The following is a 17,473-nucleotide window of genomic DNA, read 5'->3' as shown; positions in this document are numbered from 1 at the left end:
AGACTTCTAACTTCTAGAACTCCAAGTTAACACATTAGTTGTTTCACGGCATTCAGTACTTTGTTACAGCAACCCTAGGACACTAGTATAGAGTCTTCCTTTATTTTGCTATTACAGACTGCTGCAGTGAACATTCTCATACACATAGCTTTATGCTCTCTTGTTATGTCTGTAGGATAAGTGCAATTATGAATCATTATATATGTGTATGGTGAATGTTAGTATGTGTATTAGTCTTCTTGGGCTGACTTAATAAAATGCCATAGTTTGGGAGGCTTAAACATTGGAAATTTAATTTTCACAGCACTGGAAACTAGAAAGTTCAAAATCAAGGTGCCGGCCAACTCAGTTCCTGATTAAAGCCTCTTCCTTGCTTGCAGATAGGTGCCTTCTTGCTGCATCCTCACGTGGTGGAGAGGGAGAGAGCAAGCTCTGGTGTATCTTCTTATAAGGACACTAGTCCTATCAGATGGGGACCCCAACCCCATGACATTATTTAATCCTAAGGTCCCAAAGGTCCCATCTCCAAATACCATCTCAGGAAGTTTAGGGCTTCAGCACAGGAATTTTGAAGGGATGCAATTCAGTCCATAGCATTCTGCCTCTGGCCCTCCAAAGTGCATGTCTTTATTGCATGCCAAATACATTCATATCAATCCAACAGCCTCCAAAGTCTTAACTCATTCTAGCATCCACTCTAAAGTCTAAGCCTCATTTAGATATCTAAATTGGTGAGATCTGAGGTATGATTCATCTTGAGACAAAAATCTTCCTCCAGCTATAAACTGATGAAATCAGACAAATTACACGCTTCCAAAATAAAACGCTGGGGTGGGCATAGGATAGACATTCCCATCCCCAAACAGAGAAATAGAACGTCAAGAAGGCATGATACCTCCCTAGAAAGTCCAAACCCCAGAAAGACAAATTCCATTAAATCTTAAGACTCCTCTTTGACTGAATGCCCTCCTTCCAGACCCACAGGGGCAAGGTCCTGCCTTCTGGATCCACTGGCGTGGTGGTCCTAACCCTCTTGGGCAAGGTCCACTCCCAAGGCTCCAGGGACCCCAAACCCCATGGCTCTGCAGCATGTCCCCACCTCTGAGACTTTAGGCAGAGACCGTCTGGCTGGTTGACACCCAGCTAGTGGTCCCAGCTGGTGATGATCTGAATCACCTTTGGGGTTATTCGTTACTTTTCTTTGAGACTAGTATATATTCTCAGCCAACTAGCTCATGATCTGGTCCTGAAAGAATCTAAAATGTCCAATAGCCATCCTTTATTCTGTCCCATTTTTTCTGTTTCCTTTCGTCTCACCTGTCAATAATTGTATCTCTATTCCTGGCTTCTGCTGAGATGGCTGATTAAACCCATGAGTCACACCCAGGATCTTTTTATCTAATGGTTGTTCAGCCACACCCTTATTTTCTGTTTAGAACACTCTCACTTTTTATCTTTTTTGTTTCAATATGGATAGACTGAGAATTTTCTACACCTCTAGGTTCTTTTTAGTTTAACAGTTCCTCCTTCAATTCATTGCCTTCCTTTTGCATTTTACTATAAGCAATCAGGGAATCACACTGCTCCTTCAATACTTTGTGTAGATATCTCCTTGGTTAAATTTAACTGATTCCATTGTTTATGAAGTCTTCCTGCCACAAAACATAAAACACAGTTTAGCCAGTTTTGCCACATTAGAACAAGCGGCACTGTTCCTCCACTTTCCAATAACCTATTCCTCATTCTTTCTGAGACTTCACTAGAATGGCCTTTAATATCTGTATTTCTACCAACATTCTATTCACGATCATTTATGTATTCTCTAAGAAGATGGACGTTTTCTCTCCATGGCTCCTTTTTTCTTTCTGAGCTCTCATTGGAATCACATTTAATGTCCATATTTCTAGTATGCACCTCAAAACTCTTCCAGCCTCTGCCCACTTTCTGGGCTTCCCTGGTGGCTCAGACAGTAAAGAATCCGCCTGCAATGCAGGAGACCTAGATTCAGTCCCTGGTTTGGGAAGATCCCCTGGAGGAGGGCATGGCAACCCACTCTAGTATTCTTGCCTGGAGAATCCCCATGGACAAAGGAACCTGGCAGGCTACAGTTCATGGGATCTCAAACAGGTACACACATTCCCTAGTTCCAAAACTGCTTCTACATTTTTAGGTATTTGGTACAGCAGCATCCCACTTCTTGGTGCCAAAATTGGTATTCGTCATCTTGGGTTGTCATAACAAAATACCATTGACTTGGAGGCTGAAACCACAGAAATCTGATTCTCACAGTTCTGGAGACTGAGAAATCCCAAGTGGAGGTGCCAGCCAATTTTTCTGGTGAAGGCCCTTTTCCTGACTTGCAGATTGCTACACTCTTGCTGTGTCTACACATGGTGGAAAGAGGCCGTAAGCTCTCTAGTGTCACTTCTAAAAGAACACTAATCCTATCAAATTAGGGCCCCACTCTTATGACCTCATCTAACCACAGTTACCTCTCAAAGGTCCCATCACCAAATACCATCACTTGAGGATTTGAGCTTTAGCATACAAATTTTGATGGGACAGCTTTCAGTCCATAGCATTATGTATGTGATACTAGGTTGGTGCAAGCATAATTATTGTTTCAGACTGTGAATTTGAAATCATTATAACTAGGCTCAAATTCCTCTTTATTAGTCAAAATAGGAACCATTACAATTAACACATTTTATTTGTTTGTTCCTGGCTCCTTCGCTTAGCATAGTTTTTTTTAAAATTTAATTGGAGTATAGTTGATTTACAATGTTGCATTAGTTTCAGCTGTACAACAAAATGAATTGGTTATACATATACATATATCCACTCCTTTTTAAATCAGCACATGTCTGCCAATGAGAAATAAGTTTGTTTATTCCTGTAGCATAAAAATTAGTGTTTCAGGATTTGAGGAATTCTTGGAAAGCATTTTCTGCATCCTGCTGGTTGTGGATTTTGCCTGCAAAAAAGTTGTCAAGATGCTTGAAGAAGTGGTAGTTGGTGAGAGGTCAGGTGAATATGGTAGATGAGGCAAAACTTCATAGTCCAATTCGTTCAACTTTTGAAGTGTTGGTTGTGTGTGTGGTTGTGTGTTGTTGTGGAAAAGAATTGGGCCCCTTTTCTTGATCAATGCTGGCTGCAGGTTTTGCAGTTTTCACTGTGTCTCATTGATTTGCTGAGCACACTTCACAGATGTAAAGGTGTCACCGGGATTCAGAAAGCTGTAGCGGATCAGACCAGCAGCAGACCACCAAACAGTGGCCATGACCTATTTTTGGTGCAAGTTTGGCTCTGGAAAGTGCTCTGGAAAGTGCTTTGGAGTTTCTTCTCGGTTCAGCAGCTGAGCTGGTCATCACTGGTTGTCTGTTGTTGCATAAAATCCACTTTTTGTAGCACATCACCATCCCATCAAGAAATGATTCATTGTTGTTGCATAGAATAAGAGAAGACAACACTTTACAAAGTGACGATTGTTTTGATTTGTGGTCAGCTCACGAGGCACCCAGTTATTGAGCTTTTTCCCCTTTCCAATTTGCCTCAGATGCTGAATGACTATGAGTGGTTGACATTGAGTTCTTGGGCAACTTCTGTTGTAATTATAAGAGGATCAACTTTGATGATCCTTTCAACTGGTTGTTGTCACCTTTCGATGGCTGGCCATTACATTCCTCATCTTCAAGGCTCTCATCTCCTTTGCAAAACTTCTTGAATGGGCACTGCAGTGTATGCTTGTTGGCAGTTCCTGGGCCAAATGTGTTGATGTTGCGAGTTGCCTCTGCTGCTTTACGACCCATTTTGAACCCATATGAGAATCTCTCGAATTTGCTTTTTGTCTAACATCATTTCCCTCAGTCTAAAATAAATATAAAATAAACAGCAAGTAATGTCATTAGCAAAAAAAATTAAGCAAGAAATGTGCCTTGATTAACAACCACATTCAAGAATGTATTTTAATGTCAAATGGCAAAGTTTGATAATGCAAAACCACTTACTTTTACACCAACCTGATACATGTGTGTAACCAGGAGAAATTTTTTCTCTTTTGGGGAATGGGGCTGAGTCAAGATCCATAGTAAACTATTTCCTTATATAGATATTATTATACTGCTTAGACTTCTTAAAGAATTTTTGAAAAATTAATTAATTAATTAATTTTTGGCTGTGCTGGCTCTTCATTGCTGGAGGGACTTTTCTCTAGTTATGGCAAGTGGAGGTTACTCTCTAGTTGCGGTGCAGGAGCTTCTCACTGAGGTGCTTTCCCTTTGTGTGGAGCCACAGGCTCTAGGCGCAGGCTTCAGTACCGCCTAGATGCTTTAATCACGATTATGTGTAAAAGTGTGTTATTGTTTATCTGTTAACATTAACCTCTTAGAAAAGAGCTACAAATATCATGAATCCAATAGCGGAGAAAAATCAGAGTTGTTTTTTATCCTCTAATATGAGAAGGCAATGGCACCCTGCTCCAGTACTCTTGCCTGGAAAATCCCATGGACGGAGGAGCCTGGTAGACTGCAGTCCATGAGGTCACTAAGAGTCGGGCATGACTGAGTGACTTCACTTTCACTGTTCACTTTCATGCATTAGAGAAGAAAATGGCAATCCACTCCACTGTTCTTGCCTGGAGAACCCCAGGGACAGAGGAGCCTGGTAGGAGGCCATCTATGAGGTCGCACAGAGTCAGACACGACTGAAGCGACTTAGCAGCAGCAGCAGCATGAGGTTCCTAGAAGAGTTAAATTCATAGAATCAGAAAGTATATTGGTAGGTGCCTGTGGCCAGGGCTGGGGAGGAGTTGGGAAGGGGAATGGGGTCTTAGTGTTTAATGGGGACAGAGTTTTAATTTAGGAAGATGAAAAAAATCAGAAGATGGGTGTAAATATACTTAGTGCCATTGAACTGTACAATTAAATATGGTTAAAATAGTATATTTTATATTATGTGACTTTTATAAAAATAAATTAAAAAATAAAAAACAGAAAGCAGAGCTTATATTCTCTACTTCTAGCCGGCCTCTCTACACCCTTTCTCTTGGCTGTTCATAAGTACCCCTTATTTCTTTCTTTTCTTTCTCCTGATACACTGGTTAAAACTTCTTTTCTGAAAAAGACTATACTAAGGCTGTATATTGTCACCCTGCTTATTTAACTTCTATGCAGAGTACATCATGAGAAATGCTGGACTGGAAGAAGCACAAGCTGGAGTCAAGATTGCTAGGGGAAATATCAAGAACCTCAGATATGCAGATGACACCACCCTTATGGCAGAAAGTGAAGAGGAACTCAAAAGCCTCTTGATGAAAGTGAAAGAGGAGAATGAAAAAGTTGACTTAAAGCTCAACATTCAGAAAATGAAGATCATGGCATCTGGTCCCATCACTTCATGGGAAATAGAGGGGAAACAGTGTCAGACTTTATTTTTTTGGGCTCCAAAATCACTGCAGATGGTGACTGCAGCCATGAAATTAAAAGACGCTTACTCCTTGGAAGAAAAGTTATGTCCAACCTAGATAGCATATTCAGAAGCAGAGACATTACTTTGCCGACTAAGGTCCATCTACTCAAGGCTATGGTTTTTCCAGTGATCATGTATGGATGTGAGAGTTGGACTGTGAAGAAAGCTGAGAGCCAAAGAATTGATGCTTTTGAATTGTGGTGTTGAAGAAGACTCTTGAGAGTCTCTTGGACTGCAAGGAGATCCAACCAGTCCATTCTGAAGGAGATCAGCCCTGGGATTTCTTTGGAGGGAATGATGCTAAAGCTGAGACCCCAGTACTTGGGCCACCTCATGCGAAGAGTTGACTCATTGGAAAAGACTTTGATGCTGGGAGGGATTGCGGGCAGGAGGAGAAGGGGATGACAGAGGATGAGATGGCTGGATGGCATCACTGACTCGATGGACGTGAGTTTGAGTGAACTCCAGGAGATGGTGATGGACAGGGAGGCCTGGCGTGCTGTGATTCATGGGGTCACAAAGAGTCAGACATGACTGAGTGACTGAACTGAACTGAACTGAACTGAACAATAATTTACACAATTTTTAGAATTTAACCAAATTGCCTTTTTATCCACAAAATTTTTCTTTTTAAGCCTGAAATTTTAGGCATTAATGAACAAAAGGACCGTTTGAAAAAAATGAGGGACCAGTCCAAGCATGCTTAAATATCAGATGCAGATGACCTCTAGTCCAGTTAACAGGTAATGGGCCTGGTTAGCATGGGGCTTCCTACCTGCCTTCTGTTTCTGAACCCTTAGACTGTGCATATATGCAGTATGCTGCTACTGATGATCTGGGTTGATCTTCAGGAACCTGTGACCTACCGCTTCTCTCTGCCCAACCAAAGAGCCAGGAAAGGGGAAGGAAGAAGAGATTTCAACATGGATAAAGGGAGTGGACAAACAGCCAAGGACCTCACCAAGGTCTCAGCTGAAGTTAAATCTTCATTTTCCTATTGCACTTTGGAAATACAATAAGCAACACATGTGGCTTGTGAATGGAGAAAATTCTTGGAGGACAAGTTATGAAAAGCTTGTCCACCTTTAGCTTCAAAGAAGGGCTCACATTGATTCTTTTCCTCCCAGCCCCACCCTTCTCTTCTAAGAGTTTCTCATCTGCTTTTCTCTCCTGGGCCTGAGGTTTTTCATTTGCTACTCACATGTACACTGTGAATTTGGTAAGGGTTTGGTTTAACTTTGGAGTGAATCTAAAGCACAGCTGTTTCCTTTTTCTTGTGCCTTTTCCTCCTCCCCATCAGTTTTCCCCTTAAGTTTGGACATTTACAATTTTAAAAAATTAGCCAAATATCTGTATTTTACAACCAAAGCTGGTTTTTGAAAACCTCAGTTTCATTTTTCTTTACTAAAGAACTGACATACCTGAAAGTTTCAGGACTCTAGCCACTCACTGATAAATATTATTAAGAAAAATGATCGTTGGACTGTTTTGAATGGGAGTGTAGCTGTGGAATTTTTTTTTTCTTTCCTCTTCACACACCTCAGGAAGGAAAATACAGAAACACCCTTTGACTACTATCTTGAGAAGTACTCCTTAAACCCAGAATAACCCTACACAAGTAAAACCTTTGTGTTTGGCATAGAGTGGATCCTGAGGAGAAGAGGATGTTGAAAAAGACATGGAACAGTGGGCTCTTCTCACAAAGAAATTCTGTACTTTCAGTTTCTGTGCTTTTAGTGTCTCTGAAAGCTATTTACTGAGGGGAGGGAAGGTAGAAAATGTACCCTTTATAGGGGCTGTTTGAATCTCTAAATCTGACTTCAGTTCTAAGGTGAATGACCTGTATAAATAAAATTAAAATTACCTCAGGTTTCTTCATGCAATGTTCTTCCCTCCTTTTTTTTTTGCCAACAGTTGGCTTCCAGTTTGGGTCATGCTTGTAAGCAGAGCACCAGGTGTCTAGACAGTAAATAGTATCAGAATGCTCTGGGGCTTTTTATACTCTCAGATTCATCAATTCACAACACCTCAGTGGAAATCAATCTTCATTTGGGCAAACAAAATACATTTTTGATATTTTGATATTTGCTTTTTTTTAAACATTAGTCCCAGGGAACATTGGACTCGATTTAACATGGAATTCCCATACTTTCAACTATTGCAAATTTTCTAACTTCCTGCCATGTCATTATTTCTGATTTAATCTGTCTAAAACTGAATTTATCAGCCCTTTCTGGTTCCTTACTGAATTTATTCGTTTGTTGAAGGAAAAAATTGAGAGTTTTCTTCTAGTCACTGGGCTTGGTGCTAGGACTACAGTGGTGAAGAGACAGTAAGTCTCAGCTCTATGGATTTTCCATCATTCAAATAGGAGAGATCAGATTGTTGTTGTTTACTTTCTCAGTTGTGTCTGACTCTTTTTGCCACCCAGTGGACTGTAGCCCACCAGGCTCATCTGTCCGTGGGATTTCCCAGGCAAGAATACTGGAGTGGGTTGCCATTCTTACCCAGGGAACCTTCCTGACCCAGGGATTGAACCCACATCTCTTTACATCTCCTGCCTTGGAAGGTAGGTTCTTTACCACTACTGCCACCTGGGAAGCCCTCAGAGATCAGATAGTAAACAATAAATATCCTGATGATTATGTGACTTTAATTGAGACAAGTGCTATGAAGGAGATGCTCAGGTGCTACAAGCGAGTTTAACTGGAGGCGTTCTAACCTGGGAAGTCAGGAAGCTTCATTAATGAATATGTGTCCAAGGTGAGCTCTCAAGATGACTAAGTGTCCCCTGATGCGGTACTGTGAATGTGTCCAGGGGAATCAGTAGCTGTGGAAGGTGGTTGTGAGGAGGCACATGTTTCCTAAAGAAATTGAACAAAAGATAGGGTTTCTGGAAGAGAATGAAGGGAGAGTGATGTAAAGTTTAGTCTGGTGAAGAAGGGCTTGGAGCATGAAGGCCTTTGAGTCATCTGGGAGATTTTAAGTTTTGTTCTAAGAGTAATAAAAAGCCATAGAAAGATTTGAAGCAGGAATAACTTAATTTTTAGAAAGTAAAATAGAATAACTAGCCGCTGTCAGGAGAATGGAAGCGAAATCTTGTAGTCAGGATTTTTATCGCATACTTGCCCTACACTTCTGGTAACAGAATCCCTCTGCTTGTGGAGAATCCTTTCCCTGTGATGTGGGCGAAATTTGACTCTCCCTCATCGCCCGTAACATGGGCTTCCCCGGTGGCTCAGTGTCTGGCAGTCTGTCTGCCAGTGCAGGAGATGCAATAGATTAGGGTCCCATCCCTGGGTCGTGAAGATCCCCTGGAGCAGGAACTGGCTACCCGCTCCAGCATTCTTGCCTGGAGAATCCCACGGAAAGAGGAGCTTGGCGGGCTATAGTCCATGGGGTTGCACACGGCCAGGCATGGCTGAGCACAGCATCCTCCATTGCAGGTGTGGGCAAATAACCCATCTAAATGTAATTAACCAGAGTTTTTTGTTCTCTTGGCCTGAGTGTATGGTTCAGCAGTGCACAGTGACCCAAGTGAGAGTAACCAGCATCCTCCGTAGAACATCTGCTCAAACTCTCAGGAAAGAAATAATCCTTTTCTCTCTGGATTGTCAGCTGTAAGGGCCAGATCAGATCTGTTCAGTTCAGTTCAATCGCTCAGTTGTGTTCAACTCTTTGTGACCCCATGGACTGCAGCACGCTAGGCTTCCCTGGTGTCCATCATAAACTCACAGGGCTTGTTCAAACTCATGTCCATTGAGTCGGTGATGCCACCCAACCATCTCATCCTCTGTCATCTCCTTCTTCTCCCACCTTTGATCTTTCCAGCATCAGGGTCTCTTCCAATGAGTCAGTTCTTCACATCAGGTGGCCAAAGTATTGGAGCTTCAGCTTCAGCATCAGTCCTTCCAATGAATTTTCAGGACTGATTTCCTTTAGGATTGACTGGTTTGATCTCCTAGCAGTCTGAGGGACTCTCAACAGTCTTCTCCAATACCACAGTTCAAAAGCATGAAGAGAAGTTAAAGGCAAAGGAGAAAAGGAAAGATAAACCCATCAGGTCAGATCAGCAAGGAAAATATCAGTAATCTTTTCTATTATTTTAAGGGAGCTCCCCCTGAGACTGAAACCAACCTAGAGGGAAGTAAAACCAAGAGCTGGAGAGAAAGACAGATTCCTGAAAAAATCGGACAAATCTATAGATCCAGTCATGAATAGTTTATTCCCTCTTGGTTATGTGATGCAATAAATATACTCCTTTTAAAAAAGTAATCTAGTTTGAGTAGAATTTCTGTCTCTTGCAATCAAAGTCCAGACCAATTTAGGAGGTTAGATTAGGTTAGATTAAGACATCTGCTCAAACTTTCAGGAAAGAGATAATCCTTTTCTCTCTGGATTGTCAGCTGTAAGGGCCAGATCAAATCAGTTCAATTCAGTTCAGTTGCTCAGTTGTGTTCAACTCTTTGTGAACCCATGGACTGTAGCAGGCAAGGCCTCCCAGCACCAACTCCCAGAGTCTACTCAAACTCATGTCCATCAAGTCGGTGATGCCATCCAGCCACCTCATCCTCTGTCATCCCCTTCTCCTCCCACCTTCAATCTTTCCCAGCATCAGGGTCTTTTCAAATGAGTCAGTTCTTTGCATCAGGTGGCCAAAGTATTGGAGCTTCAGCTTAAACATCAGTCCTTCCAATGAATATTCAGGATTGACTTCCTTTAGGATGGACTGGTTGGATCTCCTTGCTGTCCAAGAGACTCTCAAGAGTCTTCTCCAACACCACAGTTCAAAAGCATTAATTCTTCAGCACTCAGCTTTCTTTGTAGTCCAACTCTCACATCCATATATGACTACTGGAAAAATTATAGCTTTGACTAGATGGACCTTTGTTGGCAAAGTAATGTCTCTGCTTTTTAACATGCTGTCTAGATTGGTCATAACTTTTCTTCCAAGGAGCAAGTGTCTTTTAATTTCATGGCTGCAGTCACCATCTGCAGTGATTTTGGAGCCCAAGAAAATAAAGTCTGTCACTGTTTCCATTGTTTCCCAGTCTATTTGCCATGGAGTGATGGGACCAGATGCCATGATCTTCGTTTTCTGAATGTTGAGCTTTAGGCCAACTTTTTCACTCTCCTCTTTCACTTTCATCAAGAGGCTCTTTAGTTCTTCTTCCCTTTCTGCCACAAGTGTGGTGTCATTTGCATATCTGAGGTTGTTGATATTTCTCTCAGCCATCTTGATTCCAGCTTGTGCTTCATCCAGACCAGCGTTTCTCATGATGTACTCTGCATATACATTAAATAAGCAGGGTGACATAATACAGCCTTGATGTACTCCTTTCCCAATTTGGAACCAGTCTGCTGTTCCATGTCCGGTTCTAACTGTTGTTTCTGAACTGCATACAGATTTCTCAGGTGGCAGGTCAGGTGGTATGGTTCCAGTGTCTTTCAGAATTTTCCACAGTTTTTTGTGACCCACACAGTCAAAGGCTTTCACATTGTCAATAAAGCAAAAGTAGATGTTTTTCTGAAAATCTCTTGATTTTTCTATGATCCAACGTATGTTGGCAATTTGATCTCTGGTTCCTCTGCCTTTTCTAATCCAGCTTGAACACCTGGAAGTTCATGGTTCATGTACTGTAGAAGCCTGACTTGGAGAATTTTGAGCATTGAATTGAGATTCAGTAGGTGGTAGTGATAAAGGTGAGAGATAATGACTGGACTAGTGTGGTCGTAATAGAGTTGGAGAGAAGCCAACATGTTTGAATCTGTTTAGGAGATACAGTTGTAAGGATTGAGCAATTGATTAGATATGGAGGGAAGGGAAAAGGGAAGTGTCAAAACATAGGCTGCTTCTCTGCCTTGCACATCTGAGGATGCCATTCACAGGGATAGGAAACACCCAAGAAAGAATAGTTTTGGGCTAATGGTGAAAGGCAAAACTCTATTAGCCTTTGCCCTGCTTCATTCCATACTCCAAGGCCAAATTTGCCTGTTACTCCAGGTGTTTCTTGACTTCCTACTTTTTCATTCCAGTCCCCTATAATGAAAAGGACATCTTTTTTTGGGTGTTAGTTCTAAAAGGTCTTGTAGGCCTTCATAGAACCGTTCAACTTCAGCTACTTCAGCATTACTGGTTGGGGCATAGACTTAGAGTACCGTGATATTGAACGATTTGCCTTAGAAATGAACACAGAGATCATTCTGTCATTTAAGATAGCATCTGTCATTTTTAAGATAGTACTCCATTTCGGACTCTTTTGTTGACCATGATGGCTACTCCATTTCTTCTAAGGGATTCCTCCCCACAGTAGTAGATATGGTCATCCGAGTTAAATTCCCCCCTTTCCAGTCCATTTTAGACTGCTGATTCCTAGAATGTTGACGTTCACTCTTGCCATCTCCTGTTTGACCACTTCCAATTTGCCTTGATTCCTGGACCTTACATTCCAGGTTCCTATGCAATATTGCTTTTTATAGCATCAGACCTTGCTTCTATCACCAGTTACCTCCACAGCTGGGTATTGTTTTTGCTTTGGCTCCATCCCTTCATTCTTTCTGGAGTTATTTCTCCACTGATCTCCAGAAGCATATTGGGCACCTACCGACCTGGGGAGTTCCTCTTTCAGTATCCTATCGTTTTATCTTTCCATACTGTTCATGGGGTTCTCAAGGCAAGAATACTGAAGTGGTTTGCCATTCCCTTCTCTAGAGGACCACACTCTGTCAGACCTCTCCACCATGACCTGCCCATCTTGGGTGGCCCCACAGGGCATGACTTAGTTTCATTGAGTTAGACAAGGCTGTGGTCCTAGTGTGATTAGATTGACTAGTTTTCTGTGAGTATGGTTTCAGTGTGTCTGCCCTCTGATGCCCTCTTGCAACACCTACCGTCTTACTTGGGTTTCTCTTACCTTGGGTGTGGGGTATCTCTTCATGACTGCTCCAGCAAAGCGCAGCCACTGCTCCTTACCTTGGACGAGGTAGCCCCTCCTAACTTGAATGTGGAGTAGCTCATATGAACATGTATGGTTATAGTAAACACCCTCTTCCAACAACACAAGAGAAGACTACACATGGACACCAGATGGTCAACAATGAAATCAGATTGATTACATTCTTTGCAGCCAAAGATGGAGAAGCTCTATACAGTCAGCAAAAACAAGACTAGGAGCTGACTGTGGCTCAGATCATGAACTCCTTATTACCAAATTCAGACTTAAATTGAAGAAAGTAGGGAAAACCACTAGACCATTCAGGTATGACCTAAATCAAATCCCTTATGATTATACAGTGCAAGTGAGAAATAGATTTAAGGGACTAGATGTGATAGACAGAGTGCCTGATGAACTATGGAAGGAGGTTCGTGACATTGTACAGGAGACAGGGATCAAGACCATCCCCATGGAAAAGAAATGCAAAAAAGCAAAATGGCTGTCTGAGGAGGCCTTACAAATGGCTGTGAAAAGAAGAGAAGTGAAAAGCAAAGGAGAAAAGGAAAGATATAAGCATCTGAATGCAGAGTTCCAAAGAAGAGTAAGGAGAGATAAGAAAGCGTTCCTCAGCAATCAATGCAAAGAAATAGAGGAAAACAACAGAATGGGAAAGACTAGAGATCTCTCCAAGAAAATTAGAGACACCAAGGAACATTTCATGCAAAGATGGGCTCAATAAAGGACAGAAATGGTATGGACCTAACAGAAGCAGAAGATATTAAGAAGAGGTGGCAAGAATACACAGAACTGTACAAAAAAGAGCTTCATGACCTAGATAATCACGATGGTGTGATCACTCACCTAGAGCCAGAAATCCTGGAATGTGAAGTCAAGTGGGCCTTAGAAAGCATCACTATGAACAAAGCTAGTGGAGGTGATGGAATTCCAGTTGAGCTATTTCAAATCCTGAAAGATGATGCTGTGAAAGTGCTGCACTCAATCTGCCAGCAAATTTGGAAAACTCAGCAGTGGCCACAGGACTGGAAAAGGTCAGTTTTCATTCCAATCCCAAAGAAAGGCAATGCCAAAGAATGCTTGAAATACTGCACAACTGCACTCATCTCACACGCTAGTAAAGTAATGCTCAAAATTCTGCAAGCCAGGCTTCAGCAATACGTGAAGCATGAACTTCCAAATGTTCAAGCTGGCTTTAGAAAAGGCAGAGGAACCGGAGATCAAATTGCCAACATCTGTTGAATCATCGAAAAAGCAAGAGAGTTCCAGAAAAACATCTACTTCTGCTTTATTGACTATGCGAAAGCGTTTGACTGTGTGCATCACAAGAAACTGTGGAAAATTCTGAAAGAGATGGGAATACCAGACCACCTGAACTGCCTCTTGAGAAACCTATATGCCGGTCAGGAAGCAACAGTTAGAACTGGACATGGAACAACAGACTGGATCCAAATAGGAAAAGGAGTATGTCAGGGTTGTATATTGTCACCCTCCTTATTTAACTTCTATGCAGAGTACATCATGAGAAGCGCTGGGCTGGAAGAAGCACAAGCTGGAATCAAGATTGCCGGGAGAAATATCAATTACCTTAGATATGCAGATGACACCACCCTTATGGCAGAAAGTGAAGAGGAACTCAAAAGCCTCTTGATGAAAGTGAAAGGGGAGAGTGAAAAAGTTGGCTTAAAGCTCAACATTCAGAAAACGAAGATCATGGCATCTGGTCCCATCATTTCATGGTAAATAGGTGAAGAAACAGTGTCAAACTTTATTTTTCTGCACTCCAAGATCACTGCAGATGGTGACTGCAGCCATGAAATTAAAAGATGCTTAGTCCTTGGAAGGAAAGTTATGACCAACCTAGATAGCATATTCGAAAGCAGAGACATTACTTTGCCAACAAAGGTCCGTCTAGTCAAGGCTATGGTTTTTCCAGTGGTCATGTATGGATGTGAGAGTTGGACTGTGAAGAAAGCTGAGCACTGGAGAATTGATGCTTTTGGACTGTGGTGTTGGAGAAGACTCTTGAGAGTCCCTTGGACTGCAAGGAGATCCAACCAGTCCATTCTGAAGGAGATCAGCCCTGGGATTTCTTTGGAAGGAATGATGCTAAAGCTGAAACTCCAATACTTTGGCCACCTCATGTGAAGAGTTGACTGACTGAAAAGACCTTGATGCTGGGAGGGACTGGGGGCAGGAGGAGAAGGGTACGACAGAGGATGAGATGGCTGGATGGCATCACTGACTCAATGGACATGAGCTTGGGTAAACTCAGGAGTTGGTGATGGACAGGGACACCTGGCGTGCTGCGGTTCATTGGTTGAACAAAGAGTTGGACACGACTGAGTGACTGAACTGTACTGAATGGTGAAAGGAGATCTTTATTTCAATTTTGCTCGTGTTGAGTTTAGAGTCCCTGAAAGTCACACGTCTATTAACAGCACTATCATTCTGCTAATCACTGCGACTTTGAACTATTACCTTCTTTGACTTATGTCTCACTCTCATTTCTGAAACTCCAGAAAGACCTTAAGGTCTGCATTTTAAAAAATCAATTTTATTGAAGCATACTTTACCCCCAAAATTGCATACGTTGTATATGTACAGCACAATGTGTTGTGATAATGCTCATATCCATGTAACAATTGACACAATCAAAATACAGAACATTTCAAGTGCCCCCAAATTTCCTCTGTTCTCTTTCCATATCTGTCATTTGTGCCCCTAATCCTTCATCCCAAGCAAACATCAATCTTCTCTTTATTGCTGTAGATTAAATTTTATCTTTTTAAAGTCTTTCATATAGATGGAACTATAGAGTGTGTACTCTTTTATGTCTGGATCTTCTTACTTAGCATAATGTTTTTTGAGATTCACCAGTTTTATTGTTTAATTATTCCACTGTATGGATATACCATAGATTTGTTAATTCACTCTTCTGTTAATGAATATTTGAATTGTTTCTAGTTTTGGACTTTTAGAAATAAAGGTGCTATATGCTTGCCATGTACAGGTCTCTGTGTCACGCAGTTTTATTTTTCTTGGGTAAATACCTAAGGGTTAGATTGCTGAGTCATATGGTAAGAATATGTTTGTTTATAAGAAATTGCCACTGTTTCCAAATGGCCGTACCTCCAGCAATGTATGAGAGATCCAGTTGCTTGTACATTCTTTTTTTTTTGTTTTTAAAACAAGCTCTGGCCAGTTTTATTAAAGAAAAATTGTACATGACTTACTTTTCACCAGTCTGTTCTGGCATGCTTCTAATAATATCAGAATCACCTGGATCAATGATAGCCAGTGTGCATACTCTGTAGTATTTTCCACATGCTGTGCCCAATTCAATATTATTGCCACTGTAGTGATGGACACCAGTTTTGGCCAACATGGCGTAATACTCTATTTCAGATTTCCTCAAGGCTGGGCAGTTGTTGGCGACGATGACCAGTTTCGCTTTGCCTTGTCTGATCATTTTCAGAGTCTGTTTGTACCCCAGCACGTACTTTCCACTTTTCATAACCAGCTGGAGCCTAGAGTTGATCGACTCCAGTGACTTTTTCGTCTTCTTTGCGGCCACCATCTTCCTGCCTTAGATGCGGGACGCCCCAACCAAGAGCAGCCGCCAAGATGGCCGGGGAGCGAGAAAGGATGCTTGTACATTCTTGACCATACTTGATATAATTGTTCTTTCTAATTTTAGCTATCCTAGTGCATGGTATTTCCCTGTGGTTAAATTTGTGTTCTCCTGATGATTAATGATGTTGAGTATTTTGCTATTCTTTATTATTATTAAATGAAATGCTTATTTGCTCTTTGTATATATACTTTGGAGGAGTGTCTGTTCAAATCCTTTCTTTAAAAAAAACACCTTTTTATTTGAAATAATCATGGGCTCATAGGAAGTTACAAAAATATTATAATAAGTCTGATGTCTTGTCTTAGTTTTCCAATGTTGACATGTTATGTAGTTTATAACATAGTATCAACACTAGGAAATTTACATTGGTTTTACTGTTAACAGATTTTATTCAGCTTTCATTTTTATAAACCCACATTTATGTATGTGGATATGTGTGTGTGTGTGTGTGTGTGTGTGTGTGTGTGCATGCATGCATGTGTGCTCAGTCGAGTCTGACTCTTGAGTGTAACCAGCTGGGCTCCTCTGACTGGAATTTTCCAGGCAAGAATACTGGAGTGGGTTGCCATTTCCTATACCAGGAGCTCATCCTGACCCAGAGATAGAACCCACATCTTTTGCATCACCTATATGGGCAGGCAGATTCTTTACCACTGCACCACCTGGGAATCCTGTGTCTCTATGTGTGTGTGCGTGCGTGTGTGTATGTGTGGTGTTTTCTATGCAGTTTTATCCTATGCAAAGATTTGTGCAATTGCTACAATGATCAAGATACAGAACTGTTCTATCACTGCAAAAGGACTCTCTCAAGCACACCCCATTACACACTCCATCCTATCCATTGTCCCTAACCTTTAGTACCAATGTTTGTTTTTTATGATCTTATCACTTTGAAAATAGATAAAATCATATAGTATCCAACCTTTTAAGATTGGCTTTTTCACTCAGCATAACATTTACACACATTGTGTCTCTCAGTAGTTTGATACTTTTAAATTATATGTATAGTATTCCATAATATGATGGATATATCAGGGTTTTAACATTTACTCATTGAAAAACATTTGGGCATTTGGGTTGTTCTAGTTTTTGGCTATTTGTAAAGCTGCTGTGATCATTTGTGCACAGATTTTTATGTAAACATGGGTTTTTATTTTAATTTTTGTATAAATGCCCAACAGTGCAGTTTCTGGATTGTATGGTAAGTGCATGCTTAATTTCAGAAGATGACAAACTGCTTTCCAGAATGGCAGCACCATTTTGTATTCCTGCCAGCAATGTACAAGAAATCTAGTTTCTCTGAATTTTTGCCAATATTTGATATTATCATGTTTCTTTTCTTTTTTATTTCTTTCCTTCCTTCCTTCCATTCCTCCAGGGTTTTTTGTCTTTTTCTTTCATCTGGCTTAATAGGTATATA

General features: G+C 41.2%; 1 protein-coding gene across 1 annotated transcript; it reads right to left on the bottom strand.

Annotated features, from left to right (window-relative positions):
• Positions 1–15,624: 15,624 nt before the first annotated feature.
• LOC128048455 (60S ribosomal protein L30-like) lies at positions 15,625–16,020 on the bottom strand. The gene has a single exon (XM_052640850.1). The coding sequence runs from the start codon at positions 15,994–15,996 to the stop codon at positions 15,649–15,651; it is 348 nt and encodes a 115-aa protein (XP_052496810.1). The 5' UTR covers positions 15,997–16,020; the 3' UTR covers positions 15,625–15,648.
• Between the last annotated feature and the right edge of the window lie 1,453 nt (positions 16,021–17,473).

This window comes from Budorcas taxicolor, chromosome 5 (assembly GCF_023091745.1).
Source record: "Budorcas taxicolor isolate Tak-1 chromosome 5, Takin1.1, whole genome shotgun sequence".
Classification (NCBI taxonomy): Eukaryota; Metazoa; Chordata; class Mammalia; order Artiodactyla; family Bovidae; genus Budorcas; species Budorcas taxicolor.
The sequence above is the reverse complement of the archived record's forward strand: the minus strand, read 5'-3'. Positions and strand labels throughout refer to the sequence as shown.

What these genes read in the sequence shown, in the direction of transcription:
- LOC128048455 (XM_052640850.1), bottom strand. Translation starts at nt 15,996, where the DNA reads ATGGTGGCCGCAAAGAAGACGAAAAAGTCACTGGAGTCGATCAACTCT.